The following is a 22500-nucleotide window of genomic DNA, read 5'->3' as shown; positions in this document are numbered from 1 at the left end:
TGTCAGATTGACTATCTGTGTGTTTCAGTTTCGCTATGGGCTCATCAGGCTCCGAATTACAGGGCGTTTTCCTTACTCCAGCTGGACACTAAAAGCAGGGAATTGCGAGCCTAGTCATCACTCAGATGCCGATGAAGACAAAGTGATTTTATCGAGAAACCAGCCAATTAGAGATCATACCTTACTACCGAACGCTGCCCAAGCCAAGACTCCAGAGCGAAAAGTGTGGCCGCTCTCGACACCAACAGTCAACGCCGTCTGCCGCTCGCTCACATCGGAACACCCATGGCGGTCTGGGCATCCCTGATTTTTGTCTCCTGCTTTACCAGCGTCTGCGACAGCTTGAAAAGACGGTCCCTCTCATCTCTGATGGCAGCCCTGACATGCGTCGCAGCATTGTGCATGCCGTCCTGGATCTGCGTCTTAAGCACTGCCTCCAGGCTCTCGAGGCGCTTGGTCGACCTGGCCATGGCCGTGCGCACCTTGTTGAGGCTGTCCTGGCTGGCCTTCATCATCGCCGCGGAGGGCGTGGCAGAGGACGCAGCCGAGGGCGTCCCGATGACAGCCGACGAGGGGCCGCTGCTCGGAGGGGGCGCCATGCCCGGTGTGGCAGTAAGGCTGGGGTCATGTGCGGCGGTGTCGCCCCCGTTGGCGGGCTCGGGAATGGCAGAGGGTCCCGGCATGCCGGCCATGGGCGTGTCGGGCGCGATGGGGCCATCCAGGTCGAATGCGAAGGAGGGCTCGCTGCCGCTGCTGTTCAGGTAGGCCTCGCACTTGGTGAGGTGATTCTTCATGCGCTGGATGTTGTCGGCGCAGGCGTCCTTGTTGCAGTGGAGGCAGAAGGCCCGCTTCTGGGCGTGTGCCTCATCCTGAAGGCGACATTAGCCGACCGTGGTTACCGTACGGGATGCTTGCAGCTGCGGTAGTGGGAGAGTGTGTCAGGGGTGGGATGGGACGAGATAGACGCGGCGTTCAGAACGCGCTGTAGCTTTCGTCCCGCAGGGAAACGAACGAGATACACCGATGGATGCAACCGAGACATGGGTGCAGCGTGTAGACAGACACTCACCTCGTAAGTCCGGAAGTGGATCCTCGTGTCGCTGTCCAGTTTTCGAGGCATGGCTGGTGTCTTTTCCGGTTCACTCCCCTTCCCCTTCGACGGCCTGCTGTCTCGCAGTGCTGTTGCGCTTCGAGGCGGAGGGATGCATGTAGGTTGACGGTAGAGTGGACTCAGCGTTCAGAACGATGGTCGGATGCCACCAAAATTTCAAAGTTACGCGCCGTCGGCCCAGACCCTAACCCTACAAACATCGACCTGCACCCTTCACTTAGTCTACCATGAAACCATAATGTCCCCGCTCAGCTCACAGCGTCCATGTACTTGACAAGAATCTCACCGACCAGTGATATTTGCTGGCAAAGACTCCAGTGCTTACTATATGCGTGCCTCGAAACATTGGTTGTGTGTGTGTCTTATCTCCGGACAGGCTGTCAGGCCTTTGAACACGATCTCTTCCACCGACACAGTCTCACCATTTTGGTATATGCACAGGCGGCTGCATAGGCGCCAAGCCCACCAGCCCCAGCGCCTGCCTTCACTCCGGAGAGACATCACACCAGGTTCACATCACTTCCCCATATGGGTTAACCGGAATTTCGCAGACCAAGTTTCGCGCAACACCACATACATTATTACTGTAGCCACATTAAAAAAAAAGAAATTCGAAAAAGTCATTGTGAAACCTCTGTGGCTTGCCTGTCTTCTCCTACTGGAGCTTATCCCACAGGAGGTCCAGAAGTCCTACTAGAGGGATTACCCCATACCAGGTGATCCTATGAGGGTATAAGAGGGTATCCTACAAGAGTGTTGTCCCATAGGAGGTTGTTCTACAGGAGCGTGCTCAATGGGGGATATGCACGAGGTTTCTTGGTTGGGCAGTGAGCACTGCCCGGATGGTCTCTTGTGAATGCGATGGCTGTGTAGTGGACACCCGAGCAAGGCTCGGAAGGACTATGGAGAGTGCTGGGAGAAGCCACAACCTGCAAAGAGCCGGATGAAGCTAGTGGTAAATCCCTTAGCTAAATGGTCATTGGTGTTTTGATTTACAGCTGAGGCACATAGCGCCACATATAGGCTTGGCCTGCCTCACAGGTCATGTATTAGACCTAGTATAGCATAGTGTGAGATAACAGGCCACAGCTGCCCTTGGATAATCACCAATCAACACTTCATTTCTTTGTACTCGGTCAGATTCTCCTGATCAGCACGTTGCTGGTAGACATACTGCAGTAGTGTGGTGACATAACAGCAGGGGGTAAGCACATATATTACTGGTAGTGGTGACCCCAACGAGCCTTCCTCAAACCTTTTCCGAACTCATTCAGCACATTATGACACCATTCACGAGCGTTGTGCGAGTTCCAGGATTACCTATCATTTCTAGCAGAAATCAGGAGAGTATTGCAAGTGCTACCAAGACAACATAGAACATTTCCCCATAGTTACGAAAGGTGGGCGATTTCACATCATAGCTGAACTCCTTACTCACCATTTGCGGCTAATTGTTATACGTTGAATTACAGTCTACTTTGGCTACCTATACCATAGGACAGGTCAGTTCAATTGTAACAACGCCATGTCGAATCCACAAGAATCCACAGACAGCAATCATAGTAGGGAATCCTCTGAGCCGGGACGGACTCAAATGCTAATAAAGATCTCCACCACCAAGCTGAGGAAAGGGAGGAGTCTCCACCGTCCTCATGGCATGAACAACTTGCGCTGGTAGCACGGCTTAATGATCAGGATCCTGAAATCCGCAGGGATGTAGTAAGGAGGCTTGGCCGTCTGACCTCAATGTCCGAGGTGGCCATTCGTGGAGTAGCAGCGCTGCTCGGCGATCAGGATTCTGGAGTCCGACAGGCTGTAGTGAATACACTTGAATCAGAGTATTCACTATCCGAGGACATCGTCAAAGCGGTAGCAGCGCGGCTGGAAGACGAAAACTCCGCTGTTCGATGGTCAGCCGTGGAGACACTTGGAAGACAACACTCACTGCCTAGAGAGATTCTGCAATCCATAGCAGCGCTTCTTGAAGATCAGAGCTCTGCCAACCGATTGATTGTTCTGGAAGCACTTGGTAGACAGGACTTAAAGTCGCACGGTGAGGCTTTACAGGCCGTGGAAGCTCGGCTTAAAGATCAACACCCGGCGGTCCAACGGGCTGCAGTGAGGACACTTGGAAGAAATGGCTCACTGTCCGGAGGGACCCTGAAATCCATAACAGCCCTCCTTGAAGATCAGAACTGGGAAACTCGACAGGCTGTGCTGGAAGCAATTGGAAGACAGCAATCACCGCTGCGCGATGAGATCATCCAAGCCGTAGAAGCTCGGCTCGAAGATCAACACCCGAGGGTCCGACAGACTGCACAGGGTGTACTTGAAAAGAAACCCTATAGCACCTCCGAGGTGTATCCTCACAAGCTTTACTCATGGGTTAGAGATAGGTTGGGCGACGAATGGGACCAGGAAGTGGAAATGGACCCCGGTTCCCGACACATCGAAATCGGTCTAGATCTTTCTCCCATGATCACGTACCTTCACTCCGAACTTCACATTCGCCCTTTCGACCATGAGGAAAAAATATCACATGCTTTGCGAGATGTCATTACTGTTACGGGCGATTATCAAGACGCTTTCTGCTGTACAGCATCGCAATATGTGGAGTGGCATTGGGGCTCTCACGGCATTGAAATATTTCAAGGCTTATGCCATCAACTTTCCAAACAAGACTCGTTTCGTCATACGGAACCCTCGTTCCGTCGTATGGAATCCTCAGGCTCCACGGCATGGGAACCTTTCAGGGACCGCGAAGACCGAGAATGGAGCCATTTCGATATTTCTGGTAAATCTTGCCAGGACATCGCGACTACCTTGCGGCTCTTGATGTGGGCATCGTGGACTTTCCGAGTTGTCCCTTGGAAACAACACCAGCCAGAAATACTTTACTATCAGAGTTCTAGCCGTCTTTTTAAGGTCAATTGGCAAGCAAGGTCTGCCAGGACATTCGAAAGCACCGCACAACAGGAGGGAACTTGCTGGAACAGAACTTTCCGCCATTTCAATGTCGCCAGGTCCTTTCCTATTCCACCCCGCCCAGCCGGATTCGTTGGACTGGAAGCGCCTCTTGGGGTAGTGTCAAAGCTAGCTCAAATTGAGTATTCCCTACCGTTCCTTGACGCCTTCGTTCTCAAAGGCCAACGAACCGCTTTAATACCGCTGAAATACAACAGCGATGCCTCTGATAAAGTCAGCGAGATACAGTGGCATCTGATCGAATCATCTGATGGCCAGCTCCTGTCGATGGATACGGTCGATGGACTCGACCCATCGAATCTTGGCTGCTTCGGGCCCGATGCTGATTACAATCGAATCCTTAAATCTGAGAATATCCGTCATTTTGTGGGCCTCTATCAGCAAGCATCGCTCCATGTTGGATCTGGTGATTGCAGCACTAAGGGAGCGGATTCCGTCGTCGTTGGACAGGATGGAGTAACGACCCCTTCCGAGTGGTCGATTGGTTGGCAAAGAACGTTTTCCCTCTCATCTAGCATATCTCTCCCCGGTTTCAGCATTGGAGCCTCTACTACCTTCAACCTCACGCGGAGAGTCACATTGACCTTGCCAGTGGAGCGCAGCCTTGAACGTTCGGTGCGTTTGGCATGCAAGAACCTGACCTTGCTGTACGACGTCCGCACAAAGACTGATTGGCTGGTTCCAGAGATCTGTGCAATCTTCCACCTCCTGCAAGCCTCGATCATAGATTGGGGAACTGACACAAATACTCCTCCCACGTTCCCTACAAATGATGAAATTCGCCAAGATTTGGAGAAGCGGCAACGACGCTGTGTAGACTTCGCCACACACCTAACTGATGGGCCTCGGAAAGAACTGGAAGAACTCTTTCGAGTTTTTCGAATGTTGAAAGAGGACATCATATTCAAATCCCAGGGGCGACGATTGAGACTCGATAATTTCTTTCGACAAGGTGGCCGGCTTGCCGGTGTGGACTTCGAACACTTGGCAAGCCTTCCCGAAAGAGTCTCGCCGTTGAACGTGCAAATTGACCGCCATAATGGCGGACCGTGGATTGAAGTGCTTGAGGCGAATTGGAACGAATCAGTGAGGCGTATCAAACAAGGTACTGACAGAGGCGAAGGGCCTAGCATGAAAGTCGTGAGCCTGCTGTTTGCCGACCTTCGGGGCTCTAGGCCTATCCGACCTATGCCAGATCAGTTGCGATGTCGAAGCTGGGACACTATCCCAGAAGGATTCAACTACATGGTTACAACTGTTCAGTGCCTCGAACGTCTTACGAACAATTACCCGGGCGACAAGGGCAAAATCTCTCCAAACCACTGGTGGACTTGGGGTGACATACGACCATTTGACTTCCACGCTTGTCAGGATGGAAGTCGATGTTGCAAGTGCAATAGACTTCAACGAATCTTGTCAGAAGAGCCATCGGGCGACAGGCGTAAATGGGCGGATGACTTTGTGAGGGAGCAAAGTGAACTTGCACTTTGCGCAATTATCTTTGGGAGCAGAGAGCCCGCAGCCATGGGCAGAGAAGGGCGCCGCCTCATGAAATAGTCGCTGGAGTAGATGAATCGTGGTTAATTAGATGTATTACATCAACTTAACGCCCCCTACGTGCTTTGCAAATGTTGAAACATACTTAAGTTGAGATCAAGAAAACTACATGTTGCTCTTATTCTGTTACACGATAATGTTCTAGTCAAAATTAATGAGAAGATTCTCAAACTCTTCTTTAAAACTTAGAATGCCCTCATGGTAAATTACAGGCTTTTCTTAACCTGCAGGTGTGTTTAACGGTTGAAAAGCGGAAGGTTAAAATAAAAGTCTCCAGGTTAAAACGTTACACAGCTGCCTGATTGAGTTACTAGTAGATCGATGCTCTCTTAATCTGCCCTGAATGCTGGGTTTAGCACGGCCGGCTGTTCTCTGTAAATATCTAGCGGGAGGCCTAGACGGCGACGATGAGAAGTCCATTAATTATAGGCTTGACTACGAGAGAGCGGATGGGATCCCGTATTTTCCTATATCTATGGCCGTATGTGCTTGATTTAGATAGACCATGGACTAGAGTTTTCATGACTCAAACGCAAGAGAAGGGGCTCATGGTCTCCCTTCTCCCTGCAAGGCACATGAACCTTTTTCTCAGTCAAGAACTCGATTTGCCTAGCATTAGCGAGGCATATCCCCATGTCTGATGGACTGGCCCCAGGCCCCAGCTTTTTCATTTCAGGTTTTACTGGACAATTTGGGGGCAGAAGGTCTGCTCTACGGACACAGAAACTCACAAGAGCAGCGCTGTTTTCAAGGGCCACGGCTTCTGGAAGAAGACCTTCACAATGCAGAAGCGAATTGTTTTCCAGGTGGAATCAGAACCAGACTGTCTCTTTGCTGTCTCGATTGGATCAAAGGACTTGTCAAAGAGAACTTCCAAGAGCGGTTATAACATGTTCTTATGCCAATTCAGTCCTCCCCCTTATGGCAGTGAATGGGGGGTCATGTGACTAGGGGGTCCGTACGTCTTTAAATAGGGTGCCCTCTGCCCCTTCTGCAGTCAGATTCTAGCCATCACGCCCACTTCGAATACAAACAATCGCAGATTTGCCAGACCCAGTCTTTCCTGCCACACCCCTCGTCGGTGCCATGTGGAGCTTCCGTAAATTTGTCCATGACTATTCATTGATGCGAAAACGAGGTTTATGTTCGTTTGATGCCCCCATTTGCCATATCAACCAGTTCGTAAATCTAATCTATCAATGTGGAAAAATATAAGCCCAGTGTGCCTACCTACCAGGGGGGAGGGGGGGTTTTGTTTAGGTGCTGCGACCAAGTCAATAGAATAGTGACATAATAGTGACATACTGTCAAGGTTCTGACAGTATGTTTTTTTATGTGCCTTGCATTATTTACACGTCACTAACATATAGTCATTCTTAACATGTAGTCATTCTTAACATGTAGTTATTCTTAACATGCTGTGATATAATGTTAATCCTTGATATGGGAGATTAAAAAAAGAGCTTTTTTTTCCTCATCCCCAACCCAACTATTTATCTATTTTTTACTAGCTTATTTATTTACTATAAAAGGATCTATATAACTACGAAGATTTCTAAAAATAGAAATAAGTTTGGAATTAATAAGATTTAAACCAAAGCTCTTAACATAGATTTATACTGATATTGGATGACATAAGCTTAATTTTAACATAAAGTCAATATTAACATGATTTAAAGCCTTGACATAATTTATTTCTAATAGTATTTTGATAGTATTTTGCTAGTATTGCATTGTAATTTCAAAATTTTGTTTAGATCTCAAAACATGATTGCATTGCGTGACCCATACAAAGACCCCCCCTCCCCCTGGTAGGTATAGCAATCGGGGGTCATCATCCTTTTATTGCGCAGTATAGTTAGCGATTACGTTTCTCAACAGTCAAGTACATATACATTTCCTTGTGATCAACTTTGAGCTGTGGGAATCTTACAAAAGAATCAGCTCATGAAGGTGAATCCTCAAAATTGCAGCGTTCATCAAGGCACAAAACTTTCTAGGCATCAGAAGTAGTCCGGGGGCGCCACTTTCGGACGGATCCGACATGCTCCTGAGCGCGCAATGTTCGGGTGCCTGTGGGTGGCTGTCCCCCATTCTTGCGACGGATTGAACGAACATGCGACTAATTAGACAAGGTGTTGCAATTTGTAGATACCCATCATTCCGGACTAGTCGCGGAATTATTCTTGACCAATATGGTCTTCTCTGGACACAATTCGTGCTTTTCTGCAGTATTGAGCTCCAAGATACGCAGATACATGTGAACATGCTCTAATAGCTACGTTAGGGTTTCCCACAATGAGCAAATTAGTACGAGCTAGCATTTCTACAGAAATCTGCAGGAAATGTTTCCGCAAAGGGCTGTAGGCCACGGGTCGTGTCCATGGCTACCGCCGCGACCTGAGACATTCGGGTCGCGACAGGAATGAAGCTCCACCATACCAACCAAGCAAGAATGTCCCGGGCACGGAAACAACAAATCAGTAGACTAGTGTTTAATCAAGCTGCCTCGTCTTTCCCGGTCTTCGCTGGTCTCCCATTCACTTTGCTTGCTCCGACGTGAAAATCCTGACCGGCACAGCTAAATCCATCCAGGATGCAGCTCGACATCTACTGGACGACGCTGCTGGTCCTCCTACCCACCGTCATCATCCTCACAGGCCGCAACATCATAATTCGGCCCCTGGCGCGGATCCAGTCGAGATGGCAAAAGGTCAACACCGAGGAGAGGCTCGAGGACGACCCTCCGAAACCTGCTGATGAGACGGAGCCAAGATCCACAGATGACGACCTGAGGAAGTTCCGCCGCGGCTTCCTGAGCATCTACCTCCTCGTCATGTCCTCCGAGTGGCTGTCGGGGCCGTACCTGTACGCCCTCCTCCGCGACGACAGGGGTCTTCCCGAGCCCGTCGTGGTCGGGCTCTACGCAACCGCATACACATCAGCCGCGGTCTCCGCGCTCGGCGTGGGTTTCCTCGCGGACCGGTATGGGCGGCGCAAGGCGTGCTTGGCCCAGTGCCTGATCCACTCCTGCGCCTGCCTGACGGTCGTGTTCGGGGGTGATTGCCTCCCCGTGCTGTTTCTCGGCAGGGTCTTGGCGGGCACGGGGCTGACGCTGCTGTGGACCGTGTTTGAGAGCTGGATGGTGACTGAGTGGAATGCGAGAGGGCTGGACCGGGGCGGTGCGGAGGGAGGGCATGGCGGGCTCAGTGAGATGTTTGGCGTGATGACGACGACGAATTGCATGGCTGCCATTGTCGGTGGGCTCTTTGGGCATTGCGTGGTCTCGGTGTTCGGATCGAAGACTTGGCCATTCTGTGCCGGAATAGTGAGTTACTTCGTGCAGCGGCCCTGAATTGCAAAGGGGTGCCGAGTGTATCAGTGGACTGACTGGCTACTCTAGGTCCTGGAAGGTGTCGCAGCGATCTTGATGCTGAAAAGATGGGTAGGAATCCATGATCTTGGCGAGTGAGACGAATATTTACTGACGACCCGATCAGAACGAGAATTTCGGCGTGGAGCAACAGCTCAGCGAAAACAATCAAGAGTTTCTTGTGCCCGAGACCAGTGGCACCGGACGTCTTGGTGGTAAGTTCCCAACAGTTCCAAGATCTCTTTGCCTTGGCTAACAACAGGCACAGATGGCCGTATATGGGCTTTGACCTTTGTGACGTGCTGCTTCGAAGGCACGGCATTCCTTGTGATCTTCCTCTGGCCAAGCGTCTTGCAGGGTGCACACGAAGCAGCATCTGCCGATGCTAACCCAGTCGAGATACCTTACGGTGTGATCTTTGGGTCATTCATGGCCGCGATGATCATCGGGGCACTCTTCTTCAGTACCTCGTCAAAGTCAATGAAGACTCCGGCGGCCCCAGTCCGGCTCCTTGTGAGCGCCATCTCCCTGGCCTGCTTCAGCCTCTTGCTGTTGTCGGTTCTCCAGGTCGAGATTCCCCTCTACTTCGCGTTCTTGGCGTTCGAGGTCGCGAATGGCATATACGTGCCCAGTATGGCCTACATGCGTGGGCTGGTCGTAGACAGTAAGAGTCGAGCCGGGATCTACGGTCTGATGAAGATCCCTTTGTTCATCTTCGTTATCCTCGCCCTGGGAATCACAGCAGAAGGTGAGTTGTCAATTTTGACAAGGTAATTACGTATTTGCTGACAAAATAACAGGCAAGGGTTTCCGGTGCTTCGTGTTCGCTTCGTCATCGATATCTCTCCTTTGTGCGGCGGTCGCACTGCTGGTCGAATTCCGTTCGAGCCTGGGTGGTTCAGCAGGATCTGGTCATGTCGTGCAGGGGCGGATTGAGGATAGAGATGCTCTTCACGGTGACAGCGAGTCTAAAGAAGATGGGAGTCAACGCAGAGCGCGAAGGGGGTCCGGGCAAGAGGCTTGACGTCTCGCCATGAGGGTTGGGCAAGAAGGGTATAATTAGATTCGTCTGTCATGATTTGACATTGCCCAGAAATAGCTTTCGTCTGCAGCAAACTTGCCTATCGGTGGGCATTTGCTATTTCCTCTTCTTCATCCTCCCAGTCCCCGTTCTCCTCGGCCTGCTCGTTCGTCTGGGCCTCCGCATCGCCCTCCAGTCCCTCGCTGTCAAAGCCATCCTCGTCGTCCATGTAGTCGTACGCATCGCTTCCAAGATCATCGAGATCCATCTCATCGTCGTCACCTTCTTCCTCTCCATCCTTCCCACCCTTCTGTCCACGCTTCGCCTTGCGCTTCTTCTCGACATTCTCCCGCTGCTCTTTCCTGCGAGCCTCTTTTTCTTGTCTGCGCTTCTGCCATACCTTTTCAAGCTCTTGGATCTCCTCTTTTGATTTATTGATATACTCGTGCCACATGACCTTTCCCCCGCAGAGCCCCTCCTCGACTTTGGTCAATCGCAACTTCATGCGCGGTCCCAGTTCGACAAGCTTGACTGCTCGCCGTTCCACCCTGTCGTTGGTCTCGGCTGCCTCCTCCTCTTCCTCCTCCTCCTCGGCTGCGGCGGCGGCGGCAGCAGCAGCACGTCTGGCCGCGACCTTCTTCCGCTTGTCGGCCTCAAGAACCTCCACCTCAGCATCTGTGTCGACCTCGCTACCGCTGGTGGCATCGGTTGTGTAGCCATCGCCGTTCTCGCCCCCAATCATGTAATCTGCGATATCCTGGAGCTTGCTCAAATTGGGGAGTTTGCCCTTCCGGCTCTTGCTGTTCATCAACCTCTCTGCTGCATTCAGCCTCTTGACTGCTTTGGAGACACCCGTGACCTTCGTCGTGATCGCATAGTGTCGGAAGTTTAATATGTAGGAGCCGTCATCTTCTGGGGATCGCTCGCGGTTGAGGAGAAGCACTCGGCGGATCGACTTCAAGGGCGCAACCTGGGGATTGATTGGTGGAAAGAGGCCATGGAACACACTTGTGACAAGTGTTTCGAGGTGTCGGGGTATCTTGTCAGAGCCTTTACCAGGCTCACTAGTCAACGAGTTCATGACGAGCTATGAGAGGGTCAGCGTGGTACGACATCATTGACTCGACAAAGTAGAGCGTACCAATGGGGGAGTGATGTACTCCTTGCCACCACCCAAAGGGTGTTTTTGCGCCCGCTTGACGTCTCTTGCCAGCGAGTATTTCTCAACTCGGAAGTTCAGTGTTGGACCTTGGGGCGTGGTGGACACACGCAGATTCGTATTTCCAGACGACGACCTCGAGAAGAGCAGCAGGTGCGTGACGCCCAGGGGGCCGCACATTGTAACGTAGTCTCGCAGCTTGTTGGCCTTCCTCTCCTTCAGGCGACTTGCCGTGCCAGGCTCCATCACCTTTCGCACGTCCGTGGCCAATTGGCTGATGCTCGAGCCGACCTCGCCTGCACCGATCCGGATGACCATGCTCTTCGGGTCGTTCTTGTCGATCTTCCCTGCTGAGACGGGGGCGCCATTTTTGGCATTGGGGTTTGCCGCAGCATGAGTTCTCTTCTTGGTCCGCTTCTTCGCCATGGTGTTGTGTTATGTGGTGATTGCTGAGCGCTTGTAAATACAAAAGCACGTATGCTTTGCGGCCTGGTGTTGATGAGACAGACTCCTCACTACGCCCCAAGAAGGAAACTTGCAGTAGCTCTCTCCCAGAAAAATTTCAAGTGGGGCCATTTGATAAGCTGGATAAGCATCCCTGTCATGGCGGGTCCTTTCAAAAAGAACAGGCCCCTAGTCCACTTCAGCCTGCACATCCAACCCTCCCGACCAGCCGGCCTGGTTCATCTACAAGCTCTCGAGCTAAGATACCCTAGTGCCCCACAAAAAAGATCAATCACTCTGGATCTCTTGGATTTCTATTGTCTGCCATCCTGTTACCTCCGACCTGCCCAGTCAATCTTTACCAGACAGCGCCATCCTAACCTCCTAACCTTCTCTTCCTAATCGACTAATCGACACCCTCCCAGCCATCCAGTCGACATCCTTCGAGTCGATCTCTACCAGTCGATACCTTCCCAACCTCCCACCTATCCATCCTGGTTTCAAGTCAGCAATCATGGCGGGCGATCAGGTGGCCAAGCGGCAGAAGATATCCCATCCATCTCCTGGCCCAGCCTCTCCGTCAGGCGCAACCTCGTCCTCGAGTGGCTCGGATGTTGAACAAGAGGAAACGACCACTGTTGGAGATGTCCAGGCCACCAAGACCTTCAAGGACCTGGGAGTCGTCGACACCCTCGCCGAAGCATGCGCAACGCTGAAATACGAGCATCCCACCCAAATCCAGGCCGAATCGATCCCCGTCGCCCTTCAGGGCAGAGATATAGTCGGTCTCGCAGAAACAGGCTCCGGCAAGACCGCTGCGTTCGCATTGCCCATCCTGCAATCGCTTCTCGACAAGCCGCAACCTTTCTATTCCCTTGTTCTCGCTCCTACGCGTGAGCTGGCCTTCCAGATCGGCAAGACTTTCGAGGCTTTGGGCGCAGTGATAGCTTTGAAAGTATGCACTATTGTAGGAGGCATGGACTTCACGCCGCAGCAGATTGCCCTAGGGAAGAAGCCACACATCATAGTCGCCACTCCTGGCCGAATCCTGGACCACATGGAGCGGACCAAAGGCTTCAACCTGCGTAACCTGAAGTACCTGGTATTAGACGAAGCCGACAGGCTGCTGGAGCTCGAGTTCGGTCCGGTCATCGAGGTTGGTGCAGCGCCATTAACTCAGTGCTATGCGATTTACTAAGCTCTATGGCAGAAAATCCTCAAATTCCTGCCCCGCGAGCGCAATACCTTCCTCTTCAGTGCGACGATGAGCTCAAAAGTCGAGAGCCTACAGCGTGCGTCTCTTCGCGAGCCCGTTCGAATCAGTGTCAAAGATACCAAGTACCAGACGGTCAAGACTTTGATTACGAACTACATCTTCATTCCCCACAAGCACAAGGACACCTACCTTATCTACCTTCTGGCGAACGAGTTCACGGGCCGATCGGCCGTCATCTTCACACGGACTGTCAACGAGACGCAACGAGTTGCCATTCTCCTTCGGACGCTAGGACTCGGGGCCATCCCGCTCCACGGTCAGCTAAGTCAGTCAAATCGACTGGGTGCCTTGAACAAGTTCAAGACAGGCAACAGGAACATACTCGTGGCGACAGATGTTGCTGCACGTGGCCTGGATATTCCAAATGTGGATATTGTGGTAAACTACGACCTGCCTGGTGACAGCAAGACGTACGTTCACAGGGTCGGACGGACGGCGCGTGCGGGCAAGAGCGGCCGCGCTCTCAATATTGTGACACAGGTGAGTTTTATTCGGCTGCATCTGACCCCCTGCATGCTCAGTAATCATTGACACAGTTGCAGTATGACGTCGAAGTGTTCCAGAGGATCGAATTCGCTCTCGGTGATAAACAGAGCGAGTATCCTACTGAAAGGGAAGAGGTGATGGTCTTCAGGGCCCGTGTCGAGGAAGCGCAAAGGCATGCCAGAAACGAGATGAAGAACCTCCATGCAGACAGAGACAGTGGCAGGAAGGGCGCCACGTTGAAGGGACGACACAGACCAACGGCAAGCGGAAAGGGTGGCGGCAAGAGGCGTCGCGACGACATGGATGCTGAAGAGGGCTGATTGCCCCTAAGGCGGTAGCCCGCCGACCAGCAAAGCCTCAATTCCGGCTTAGACTACGTCGCTATGTTGCTTGTGGTTTAAGTCAAGGGTCACGTTGTCTCATGGACTCCGATCCGCGGTCTTCGCGATCTTGGGAATGTCTCACCGCCCAAAGTTGGTCTGGTTTGCTTGAACACATTCTCTTCCGAAAAGAGTGGAAGCAGCCTCGAAACTTCACCCTTGGTGCCTCGATGAACCTCGCCCCAACGTGAAATGTTGCAGCCTGTGATGCCGTCTGCTTGCTCACAGCTGCGCATCCACTATTCTCAATCCTCCGGACCTCGCTTGTTAGCTGTGCTCGGCCCGCCCGCCGTTCAGCTGCCAGGCCCAGAGAGTAGAACACCACATCTGCAATTGACACCGTTGCTGCGCCGTCCCGCCGACTCCAACGTGCGGCCCACATCTCACCAACGCATTTGCCCGGCATCATCTATTGGACAAATGTCAAGGCCGAGGGATGATAGAAATCTCCACACCCTGTTTGCTCCCCACCAACCTGACCTCTGCAGCCATTCCTACCCTCCACCATGACGAATCCCGGCAGCCGAAATGCTTAGTGACATCGCGAGCTGAGCGTGGGCTGAACCGGCACCCAACATGCTGCGGCGCAGCCGCTACCGCATGCGCGGTGCTGCACCACTTTTCGTAAGCGCTACCAACATAGCGTTGGGCCCTCTGAGCTGTGTTTGGTCGCCTTTCTGACTGTTGGTTATTTCTGGATCAGACTCTTCCACTTCTGATGTGAGCCATGGTCCGCTAGGCTTATAAAGGTGTTAGCCATCTCTCCGGTGAAGCTTGTTTGTTCTCGCCATGGGTTTAACATTCACGTATCTCCCTTGAAAAGCGCTCTGTTTTTGTGCTTCGAGGACCTGAGGAGAAAAAGTCTAACACACTTCACTCTGCGACCCTAGTGCCAGTAAATATCCCGGTACACCAAATAGATCGTCGCCATGGCCCTGACATCCCTACTCCTCAAGGTCTCCATAGGCCTTCTCATGGTTGTATCCATCATCGAGCTCTCCCTGGTCTCCGCCACCGTCGGCTTCCTCACACAACGTGCAAAGGGGACCTTCGACATCGTCTCCGGCGACTCAACCTTCCCCATCTCGGGCGAGCCCGCAAACCTCATCGTCGACCAGGGCCACACCAGCAACGGCGCCTCAGGGACGGCGTTCATCGTCATCGGCTGCTGCGGGATCCTCGCCCTCTGGCTGCGAAGCCGCCCCGGCTACCACGCCAAGTCCTCCGCCGGGCTCTTGAGCCGCGGGTGGTACAGGCTGTGGCTCGGTCTCAACATCCCCGCGCTCCTGTTGACGCTGGGCGCCCTGGCTTTCACCTTTGCCGTGGATAACGCCCACGACGGGCAGAGGATCGACCTCTCGGTGGCCAGGGCCTTGAATGGCGACGCGTACCCCGCGGAGACGTGGACGCCGCAGAACTGGTTCGACGCGTTGCTGAAGCTGGACCTTGCCAGCCAGACGGACAGGAGCGACATACATCGGGTCTCTAGGATCGCTAGGGGCTGGCAGTACAACCTGATCCCGTTCTTTGTTGTGCAGCTTGCGCAGACGGTGCTGGCTTTGCTGGAGGCTTCGAGGAAGAGGAAGGCTGACAGGCAGTATGGGTATGGCGGCGTTAAGAATGACGTTGGGTATGGTGGCAAATGAAGGAGGCCGGATCTGAAGTCTCTATACAGCCGCCAAGTAAAGGTGTCGCACTATGGAATCATGGCACTCGATGCCTTCTTTAGACGTTATTTACACTGACAAATTTACACTGCCCACAATTTCTGGGACCTGCCCTTTTCCATGATCCTTGAACCGCCGTCTAGGCAGGCGGAATAATAGCGTTGGCCATTGGTATCCGCCCAACAGTACCCCCGGCGACCGTGGTGCCTGGTGTGTTGGCCTTTGCTGCTTGTGCGGCTGTCTTGTAGGCATTGAGATCGCCAGGCTTTCTGGGAAGGCAAGTAATGTCAGAAAACAGTTCTCTCTTCATGTAAACGTTCAAGTGTGTCCCGTCTCACTCACCCGTTGACGACCATGACCTGTCCAAGTTGACAATGTGGTCCCTGCGCACAGTAGATAAACATGGGCTCCGTGTTCTGTACCATGACGTCGAAGGCGCCGACCGTATCTGAACCGTTGACCATCGCCCCTGGAATGAAGCCCGAGTGGATCGCCCCGGGGACCTTAGCCTGCAAGGGCGAACAAGGGTCCGATGGCCCGGCCGACTGCGTGACGGTGTGGTTCGTGAGGAAGAACTGGAATTGCAGCACGTCGCCGGGATTTGCTTTCACGTCGTTCGGGGTGAATATCAGGGAGGTGTTGACGCTCATGGAACCGACGGCAATGGGGATGAGCTTTTGCGGCGCGGGTGCTTCTGCGTGGGAGGTTAGCAATCAACCTGCTGCGATCTGGTTCAACACCGTTATGGAAACATTAATTACGCCTTGGAATTATGAATGCTGCCGACCGTGCGGCGAGAATCGCAAGGCTGAAGAGGGCGAAGGCCAACATGGCTGCTGCTGAAGGCTTGCTGCTGCCAAATTAATGAGGACTTCGTCGAATTAGTTGGTACCAAGACACTTCACGCGTGAAGGCGGGTCACCGAGGGAGCAGTCAGGGAGCAGTCCGTACACTTATACCACCATTCTTCAAACATGCTGATTGATGTTTCATGAGCAGGCACCCAGATCGTGTGGTGACGTACAGGGTGGGCAGTTGTTGTCAGTCCAATTCCCCCCGAGCCGGGCGGCGGGAGATCTGCTTCCCACCACACGGGCTCAGCCTGTGTCAAAGATTATTAGAAATGCACGCCTCGGGCGAACCTGCATCCAACCCAAATGCCAGCAGATAAAATCTTCGGAACTAACGGAATAGAGTTTCTTTTGGCCGTATACGTTCTCGCAACGCACCGAGCCCGAAAGTGACTGTGAGCATCGAAGCGATCACCAGGTCACGGATCGAGGTATCGATCCGTGGCCTCCATGAGATACGACATTTTATTACTCAAAATGGAAAATTTACACCGTCGGACAACCGAGAGAAAGCCCAACGGGTGTGGCTGTCGCGTCGCGGGACTGAATCGTCTGATTTATTCTGTTTCGTGTCAAGGTTCGAGCATCTGCGGCGGACGTCCCCCATTTTGCATCCGATCACCATCTTAGGTGTCTTCGTCCCCAGGCAAGCTGTCAAGCTTTACCAAGCAATCCGGTCTCGTGATGAGATGACGAAACCCTTTTGTTCATGTTTCGAGAAACCTGGAGTCACGCTGTGCCAGCTGTCAAATTTACCACGCATAGGTCTTTCCGGGGTAGACGGGTGCATGGCGATTGTCGGGTGCCTCCGGGAATAGCCGAACTTGAAGTTCTGCCTTGACACTTTAGGCCTTTGACTGTCTTGTGATGGTCTATTACTACAGTTGAATTTGGATCTGCTGTGGTCCGAAAGGGAATGTAAATGCTACAGGCTTCAAAGACTAGGTACCTAAAGAATATCTGCGGCTCTGGGCTACTAGACCTCAAGTTCAATATGGTGCAGAGCGTAAGAATGAGGACTTGCAGCTATTCAACCAACTCGCCGCCATCGTGAAGAGGACACAGCCAAACGCCGATCAGTCCAGAAACGCCCCGGTTCTTCAAAACCTCACTGCCAGACAGTACGTTAAACAACGGCATCATCACCGAGTCAGACTACGCCTACAGTCTCGGAGAGGTCGTGGCTGTCCTCACAGTGTGAACAGGGGATGGCTCGGGCACCAGGGGTCTGGAAAATGGCATATGCACCGTCTTGACATTGCGACCATGGCAGATGTCTCGGACGAAGAGTGGATTGATGTTAGTGAGACGTCTGTCGAGCCCTTGATGGAAGGCACGGGGGAGACGAAGGAGAATGGCAAACGGGCTTAGCTGAGTGTGCCAGGTGGAAGGACGTAGGGCACGCAAATTTAGAAGCTATAATAGTCTAACAACGACAGCTCCCTGAAAACAGCAAGCTCACTCTGCGGTAAGCATTCCTCCGTCCAAGTTCAATTGTACTCCCCTATTGTTCCAGTCGATATGTACCTCTGAGATACCTATCCGTGCTTAGGGGTGATCCAACCCTGCAAGTCTTGGTCGCTTGCATCTTTGACGGAAGTATCGGTTGGCACGTTCACATCCAGGTCGATGAAGAATGGTCGCCGGTGGTTGCCCACATAATCCAATGTGCCATTGCCCCCGGTGTCACCAACTTGATACCCATGAAAAGTCAGCACCCAGCTATCGCCGGCGCCGATTTTGGCGACGGTCGCCACGCCGGGAGCACGGATTTGATTGCCAACGTAGTGCCAGCCGTCATGCTGCGCGTCTGCCTGCAGGAGGTAGTAGACTTCCTTCTCCTTGGTGGACCCCCAGAGTTGATCTGGGTTTTCCTTCATGACTTTGCGGTACCCTTCGGCTGGCAGGAACGTGTCAGAGTAGGCTATGGCAATCTTATATGTTGGGCGATTATAAGCTGCAACTGAGTAAGCCATCACAAACTTTCCATTGATAGCCCTGATATTTCCATTCTCAATGAGTTTGAAGTTTTCGTCGCTGTGGTTGTGGTAGTTTTCCGAGTTCAATCCTTCGTCGGGAGCGATCAAGACTGTAGGATCCAGGTTGGGGTCGGCTGGCGTCATAAAATCCTTCATGGGCCAGGCGACCACGCCGTCACGCTTCATTGGTTTCTTGTGCAGGTTCTTCTCGTAAATTAAGAACAACTTCCCTTCTGGTGTTCGAAAGTATTTTCCGTCGTAGTTGGCATCAGCTTTGTCGGTAAAGTTTCCAACAAGAACCTTATCCCCTATCCATGCAAGCGGTGGTGTATCAACAGTCGTCAAGTCCACTGGGCTCGCGTGGACGATGACACTCCAGCCCTTGAGACCATCGCACACCGTGTTATTTTCCTGGACGTGAAGCGTTACTGCTGCGTCCCACGATTTGTTGTGACCTGAGACAGTCTGGAAAGGATGAATGCCAGCGACGCCGCACACCTGAACCTTGGCCTTGTCTAGCTGTTGCTGCAGCTCTTCCGTAACATTCCACTGGATGTCCTCGTTGTGCTTAAGTGTAGCACATTTGGGGGTCAATCCTCCATCGCATTCGAGATATTTGTGGGTAGTGCCTGAGATGTAGATGCGGGTCTCATTCTGATATGGAACATGATAAGGATCTGAGAAGTAGCCTATATGGCGGTTTACGTCGACATCCGTTAATGGTTGGATTGTGATGTTGGCCTGAGCATGTATTCTAAGCGTAAAGGCCAGGAGAACTGTGAGGTAAAGTAGTATCATTTTGAAATAACCGCGAGGTTCTGACTGGTCAAGAGTACGGTGTGAAAATTTCGTGCAGTTTGATGGAAATAGGAGCGTGAAAATCAAAGTTGACTCTCAATTGTTCGAAGAGACTGACCTTGAGTTCCGGCTGCTTAAATATCAAACTGATAGCCGCGATATTGACTTTGGTCAACTGTTGCATTGTCCTCTTCTGGAATTGATCAACACTCACGTCAAAGGTCAACGCACTCGCCACAGGTGAAGTGCGGCGGTGAAATGAAAACCGCAACGTGCTCTGTTCTGTGTAACACAGCTTGCCCAGAAGCATGGTCCTCATTGGTTGTACTGTGTCATTAGGGATCAGAGCTGAAATCCTTGGTCTCGATCAACAGCTGTCCACGGGATCTCCAAGGCGTATTGCGGCCACTCAACTTGGTAGTCAGCACGCTAAGCCATGCCATTAGCTGCTCTGACATAATATTCCTAAGGAGTTCATGATTAAATAAGCCGCACAAGCATTGCACTAGCGCAATTTCGATCCTTGCCACGCTGCTCGTGGCTTTCTAGTGATCTGATATTAATAGAGAACAGATTCAGGGATGTTGTTGGCTGGGTCACGTATTTGAATACGAAGGGGTTGTTGTGTTGTGGTTGTTTCTCGCGTTGGTTGTAGAGGGGAAGGTTCCAGCTAGGGGGCCTTCGCCCAGGGGCTATGGGCTAGCTACGGGGGCTGCCAGCTTGCCGAATGCCAACGATGCCACTATTCCCACAGATGTGTAAAAATTGCCCTCCTATGCATTTTAATGACTTTCCAATTGAAATTGAAAAGAAACAATCACCAGCTCACTGCCTCAATGAAGTAGTGAATATTGTAGATAAACATTTTATGGTTGCTTGATTCTCATTTCAACTTGAATTTAGTCCAGTAATTTTAGCTGATCTGATAATATCATGAGGAATTTTAAGGGAACAATACAACCCTGAGAGTGACTTAAAGTGAAAGTCTCAAAGTATAATTCATTTTCCTCCTCTCTTTAAAAGTTATTTTGTAAAGAGGGATGATTTGTGCATGTAACGAGATTAACATGGTTTACCACCAAGTGGCGGATATCACCAAGTGGCGGATTTTTTACAACTTAGCTAAGTTTAAATATTAATTATATTTTAATTAAATTGAAATATTAAAATAAAAATTATATCATTAAATAGCACCTCTTTTAAATAAGGTTTTTATATAGTTTTAAGGTTAGGGTTATAGGGTTGCAGCTATTTTAAATTAAATTAAAAACTGGGATTTAAGGTATAGCCATAGTAAAGCAAAAAAAATAAGCGAAATTAGCCCGTGCACCTTACTTAATAATAACTTAAAAAAAATGCAAATTTTATTATATATACCTTATTATATATTTTAAAATATATATTATATTTTAGGTTAAAATTAAATCTTTTATAAAGATAATTATACTTAAAATCTGATAGTAAATAGCTTAGATTTATTAGCATTTCTTAATAGCTCTTTAAGTACCTTTTCCCTGCATTCCCCGCAAAAAGCTACAAAAATCCGCCACTTGGTGATATCCGCCACTTGGTGGTAAACCACGTTATAGCTTCTGAATACATGGTGATCCAAGCGAGATGGCATCAACAGTGCCTTTCAGACCAAGATGAATTAGGCAACAGACAAACTGCTTGTGAGGGCCTTCAGATTATACCATGGAAGTTCTAGAAAGAAGGTTTTAAGATCAGCCGATTGGCCATGCAAATGCAATGGTGATATTTGCAAAGCTGTTTTGTTCAAGACCCACATAGGTACGAGGGGCACAAGACAACCAGCGAGAACGAGCACCAGCTTGGCCGAAATTTCCTCTCTTACCAGTGGCCAGTGGCCAGCTGAAGGATATCTGCAATTTTCTTTGGGCTTTGTTCACCTTTCGGCGCGACTCAAGATGGCGCCCTCTGCATTTCGCCGAGGACAAGCCCTTGTCTCCAGTGTCAATCACATCCAAGCATCACAACGCCATTTTGTTCTGTGCAGTGAAGATTGAGTTTCCACGAGAACTTCCCGGGAATGGTTCGTCCTGCTGCTGAATCTGTCACGAGACCAGTTCACCGCTCATGCGTCTCGTCCAGCGCGCCTCGCCCGCCGAGTCAACACCACACGGGTATCACAGCCGCTACCCAACTCGACTTCACTCAAAGCCTTTAACACATCTACCTGAACGAGGTCTCTAGAGCACCTTCCTCATCCTCCGCCTCGTCGGTACAGTATCATAACTCATTGATTTCTTCTTCGGGTCACCGAGACAAGCCCCCAGCTCAGCTGAACCTCATCCACAATTCTCCAGAGCTTGGCACGCGCTCACCTACCTGGCGATACCTTCATTCCCTCCAAACCATTCGAAAGAAAGGCTTCATAATGGGCATAAAGAAGGGCCCTCGACCGAAGGTCGTGCTCAAAGACCCAAGCAAGCGCTACAGCCTCCACAACAGATCTCGCATCAAGCCACATACCAACAAGTCTCGGTTCATCAACAAGCAGCAGACAAAGATGTCTTTCCCCTCCAAGGGAGCCAGAGCCTCGCGGGTCACGCCTCTGGCCAAGTGTTTCAACCGCGGAGGAATGGCATACGGCCGCCGAAGCATTCTCCGCACCATTCACAACGACTACCAGCTACGCCGCAAGTTTCTCAGACGTGGCATTCTGACCAGGAAGGATGTGGAGAAGGCTCTTCTGGAGCTTCTCTTCCAATGCCGCAATCTGAAGGACTGGAACTCCGGTGGCGACAACTTGTTCGACGTTTTTCGCCTCATCAAGGGAAGAGTCAAGTGGGCTGCCAACTGCTCTGTCGACCTCATCATGCAGCTTTTCTTCACCCTGATTCGAGCCCGCCTGGACTGCCCACGCAGCTTGCGAAAGAACGCATGCAAGGTTGCCCTGCGTGTCGACAAGGTGATTTCGGTAAGTACTCCCAAAGCATTGCATCTGACCTCAAGGATGTGCTCCAACGTCGTCCAACATTACTGCTGCCCATATCGCCGCTTAACGCACAGAGACAATTCCAGAGTCATGGTATGGCCAGAGAATCTACTTTTGATTCTCACTTTCCTATTCATTTTCTCCCTTTGTGATTTGAGAGCTAATACGTGATCCTGTAGTACCTCAATGGAGTCGACCACCTCCTGACCGAGTACGAAATCTACAAGAACCTGGTATTGCCCATCCACCATGCCATTCGCAATCTCCCCCGAGAAGCCAAGGCGCCACCATCAACCATTCCCGGTGCTGTGTTTCTCCAGGCCATCAGCTGCAGTAACAAGTAGGGTGGTCAACACGATTCTTTTACCATCTTCGAAGATCTTACTCCGACCGTGAACGTCAGGAAGGGCGGGCAGGGTGGACAATACAGCTTCGGCAGGTGCTACTTTGAAGG

At 51.4% G+C, this 22500-nt stretch overlaps 8 protein-coding genes across 8 annotated transcripts; 4 read left to right on the top strand and 4 right to left on the bottom strand.

The window, feature by feature from the left end:
- Window positions 1-269: 269 nt before the first annotated feature.
- INS49_003634 (uncharacterized protein) lies at window positions 270-1120 on the bottom strand (the record flags this gene model as incomplete). Its single annotated transcript, XM_043164427.1, has 2 exons — window positions 270-869; window positions 1070-1120. The coding sequence occupies 2 exons, from the start codon at window positions 1118-1120 to the stop codon at window positions 270-272; spliced, it is 651 nt and encodes a 216-aa protein (XP_043019192.1).
- A 7129-nt stretch (window positions 1121-8249) lies between these two features.
- Window positions 8250-10050, top strand: INS49_003633 (uncharacterized protein; the record flags this gene model as incomplete). Its single annotated transcript, XM_043164426.1, has 5 exons — window positions 8250-8981; window positions 9057-9098; window positions 9154-9241; window positions 9295-9774; window positions 9827-10050. The coding sequence occupies 5 exons, from the start codon at window positions 8250-8252 to the stop codon at window positions 10048-10050; spliced, it is 1566 nt and encodes a 521-aa protein (XP_043019191.1).
- A 97-nt stretch (window positions 10051-10147) lies between these two features.
- Window positions 10148-11632, bottom strand: INS49_003632 (uncharacterized protein; the record flags this gene model as incomplete). Its single annotated transcript, XM_043164425.1, has 2 exons — window positions 10148-11134; window positions 11189-11632. The coding sequence occupies 2 exons, from the start codon at window positions 11630-11632 to the stop codon at window positions 10148-10150; spliced, it is 1431 nt and encodes a 476-aa protein (XP_043019190.1).
- A 532-nt stretch (window positions 11633-12164) lies between these two features.
- Window positions 12165-13732, top strand: INS49_003631 (uncharacterized protein; the record flags this gene model as incomplete). Its single annotated transcript, XM_043164424.1, has 3 exons — window positions 12165-12806; window positions 12861-13406; window positions 13469-13732. 3 exons carry the CDS (start codon window positions 12165-12167, stop codon window positions 13730-13732), a joined length of 1452 nt encoding a protein of 483 aa, XP_043019189.1.
- Window positions 13733-14368: 636 nt separating this feature from the next.
- INS49_003630 (uncharacterized protein) lies at window positions 14369-15438 on the top strand (the record flags this gene model as incomplete). Its single annotated transcript, XM_043164423.1, has 2 exons — window positions 14369-14416; window positions 14713-15438. 2 exons carry the CDS (start codon window positions 14369-14371, stop codon window positions 15436-15438), a joined length of 774 nt encoding a protein of 257 aa, XP_043019188.1.
- A 160-nt stretch (window positions 15439-15598) lies between these two features.
- INS49_003629 (uncharacterized protein) lies at window positions 15599-16290 on the bottom strand (the record flags this gene model as incomplete). Its single annotated transcript, XM_043164422.1, has 4 exons — window positions 15599-15728; window positions 15802-15818; window positions 15882-16153; window positions 16221-16290. The coding sequence occupies 4 exons, from the start codon at window positions 16288-16290 to the stop codon at window positions 15599-15601; spliced, it is 489 nt and encodes a 162-aa protein (XP_043019187.1).
- A 1558-nt stretch (window positions 16291-17848) lies between these two features.
- INS49_003628 (uncharacterized protein) lies at window positions 17849-19087 on the bottom strand (the record flags this gene model as incomplete). Its single annotated transcript, XM_043164421.1, has 1 exon — window positions 17849-19087. The coding sequence occupies one exon, from the start codon at window positions 19085-19087 to the stop codon at window positions 17849-17851; it is 1239 nt and encodes a 412-aa protein (XP_043019186.1).
- A 2398-nt stretch (window positions 19088-21485) lies between these two features.
- On the top strand, window positions 21486-22390 carry INS49_003627 (uncharacterized protein; the record flags this gene model as incomplete). The annotated part of the gene is made up of 2 exons (XM_043164420.1): window positions 21486-22028; window positions 22226-22390. 2 exons carry the CDS (start codon window positions 21486-21488, stop codon window positions 22388-22390), a joined length of 708 nt encoding a protein of 235 aa, XP_043019185.1.
- Window positions 22391-22500: the final 110 nt, after the last annotated feature.

Source organism: Diaporthe citri, assembly GCF_014595645.1.
Source record: "Diaporthe citri strain NFHF-8-4 chromosome Unknown scaffold_10, whole genome shotgun sequence".
Lineage (NCBI taxonomy): Eukaryota > Fungi > Ascomycota > Sordariomycetes > Diaporthales > Diaporthaceae > Diaporthe > Diaporthe citri.
This window is presented reverse-complemented; position numbering and strand designations above follow the sequence as displayed.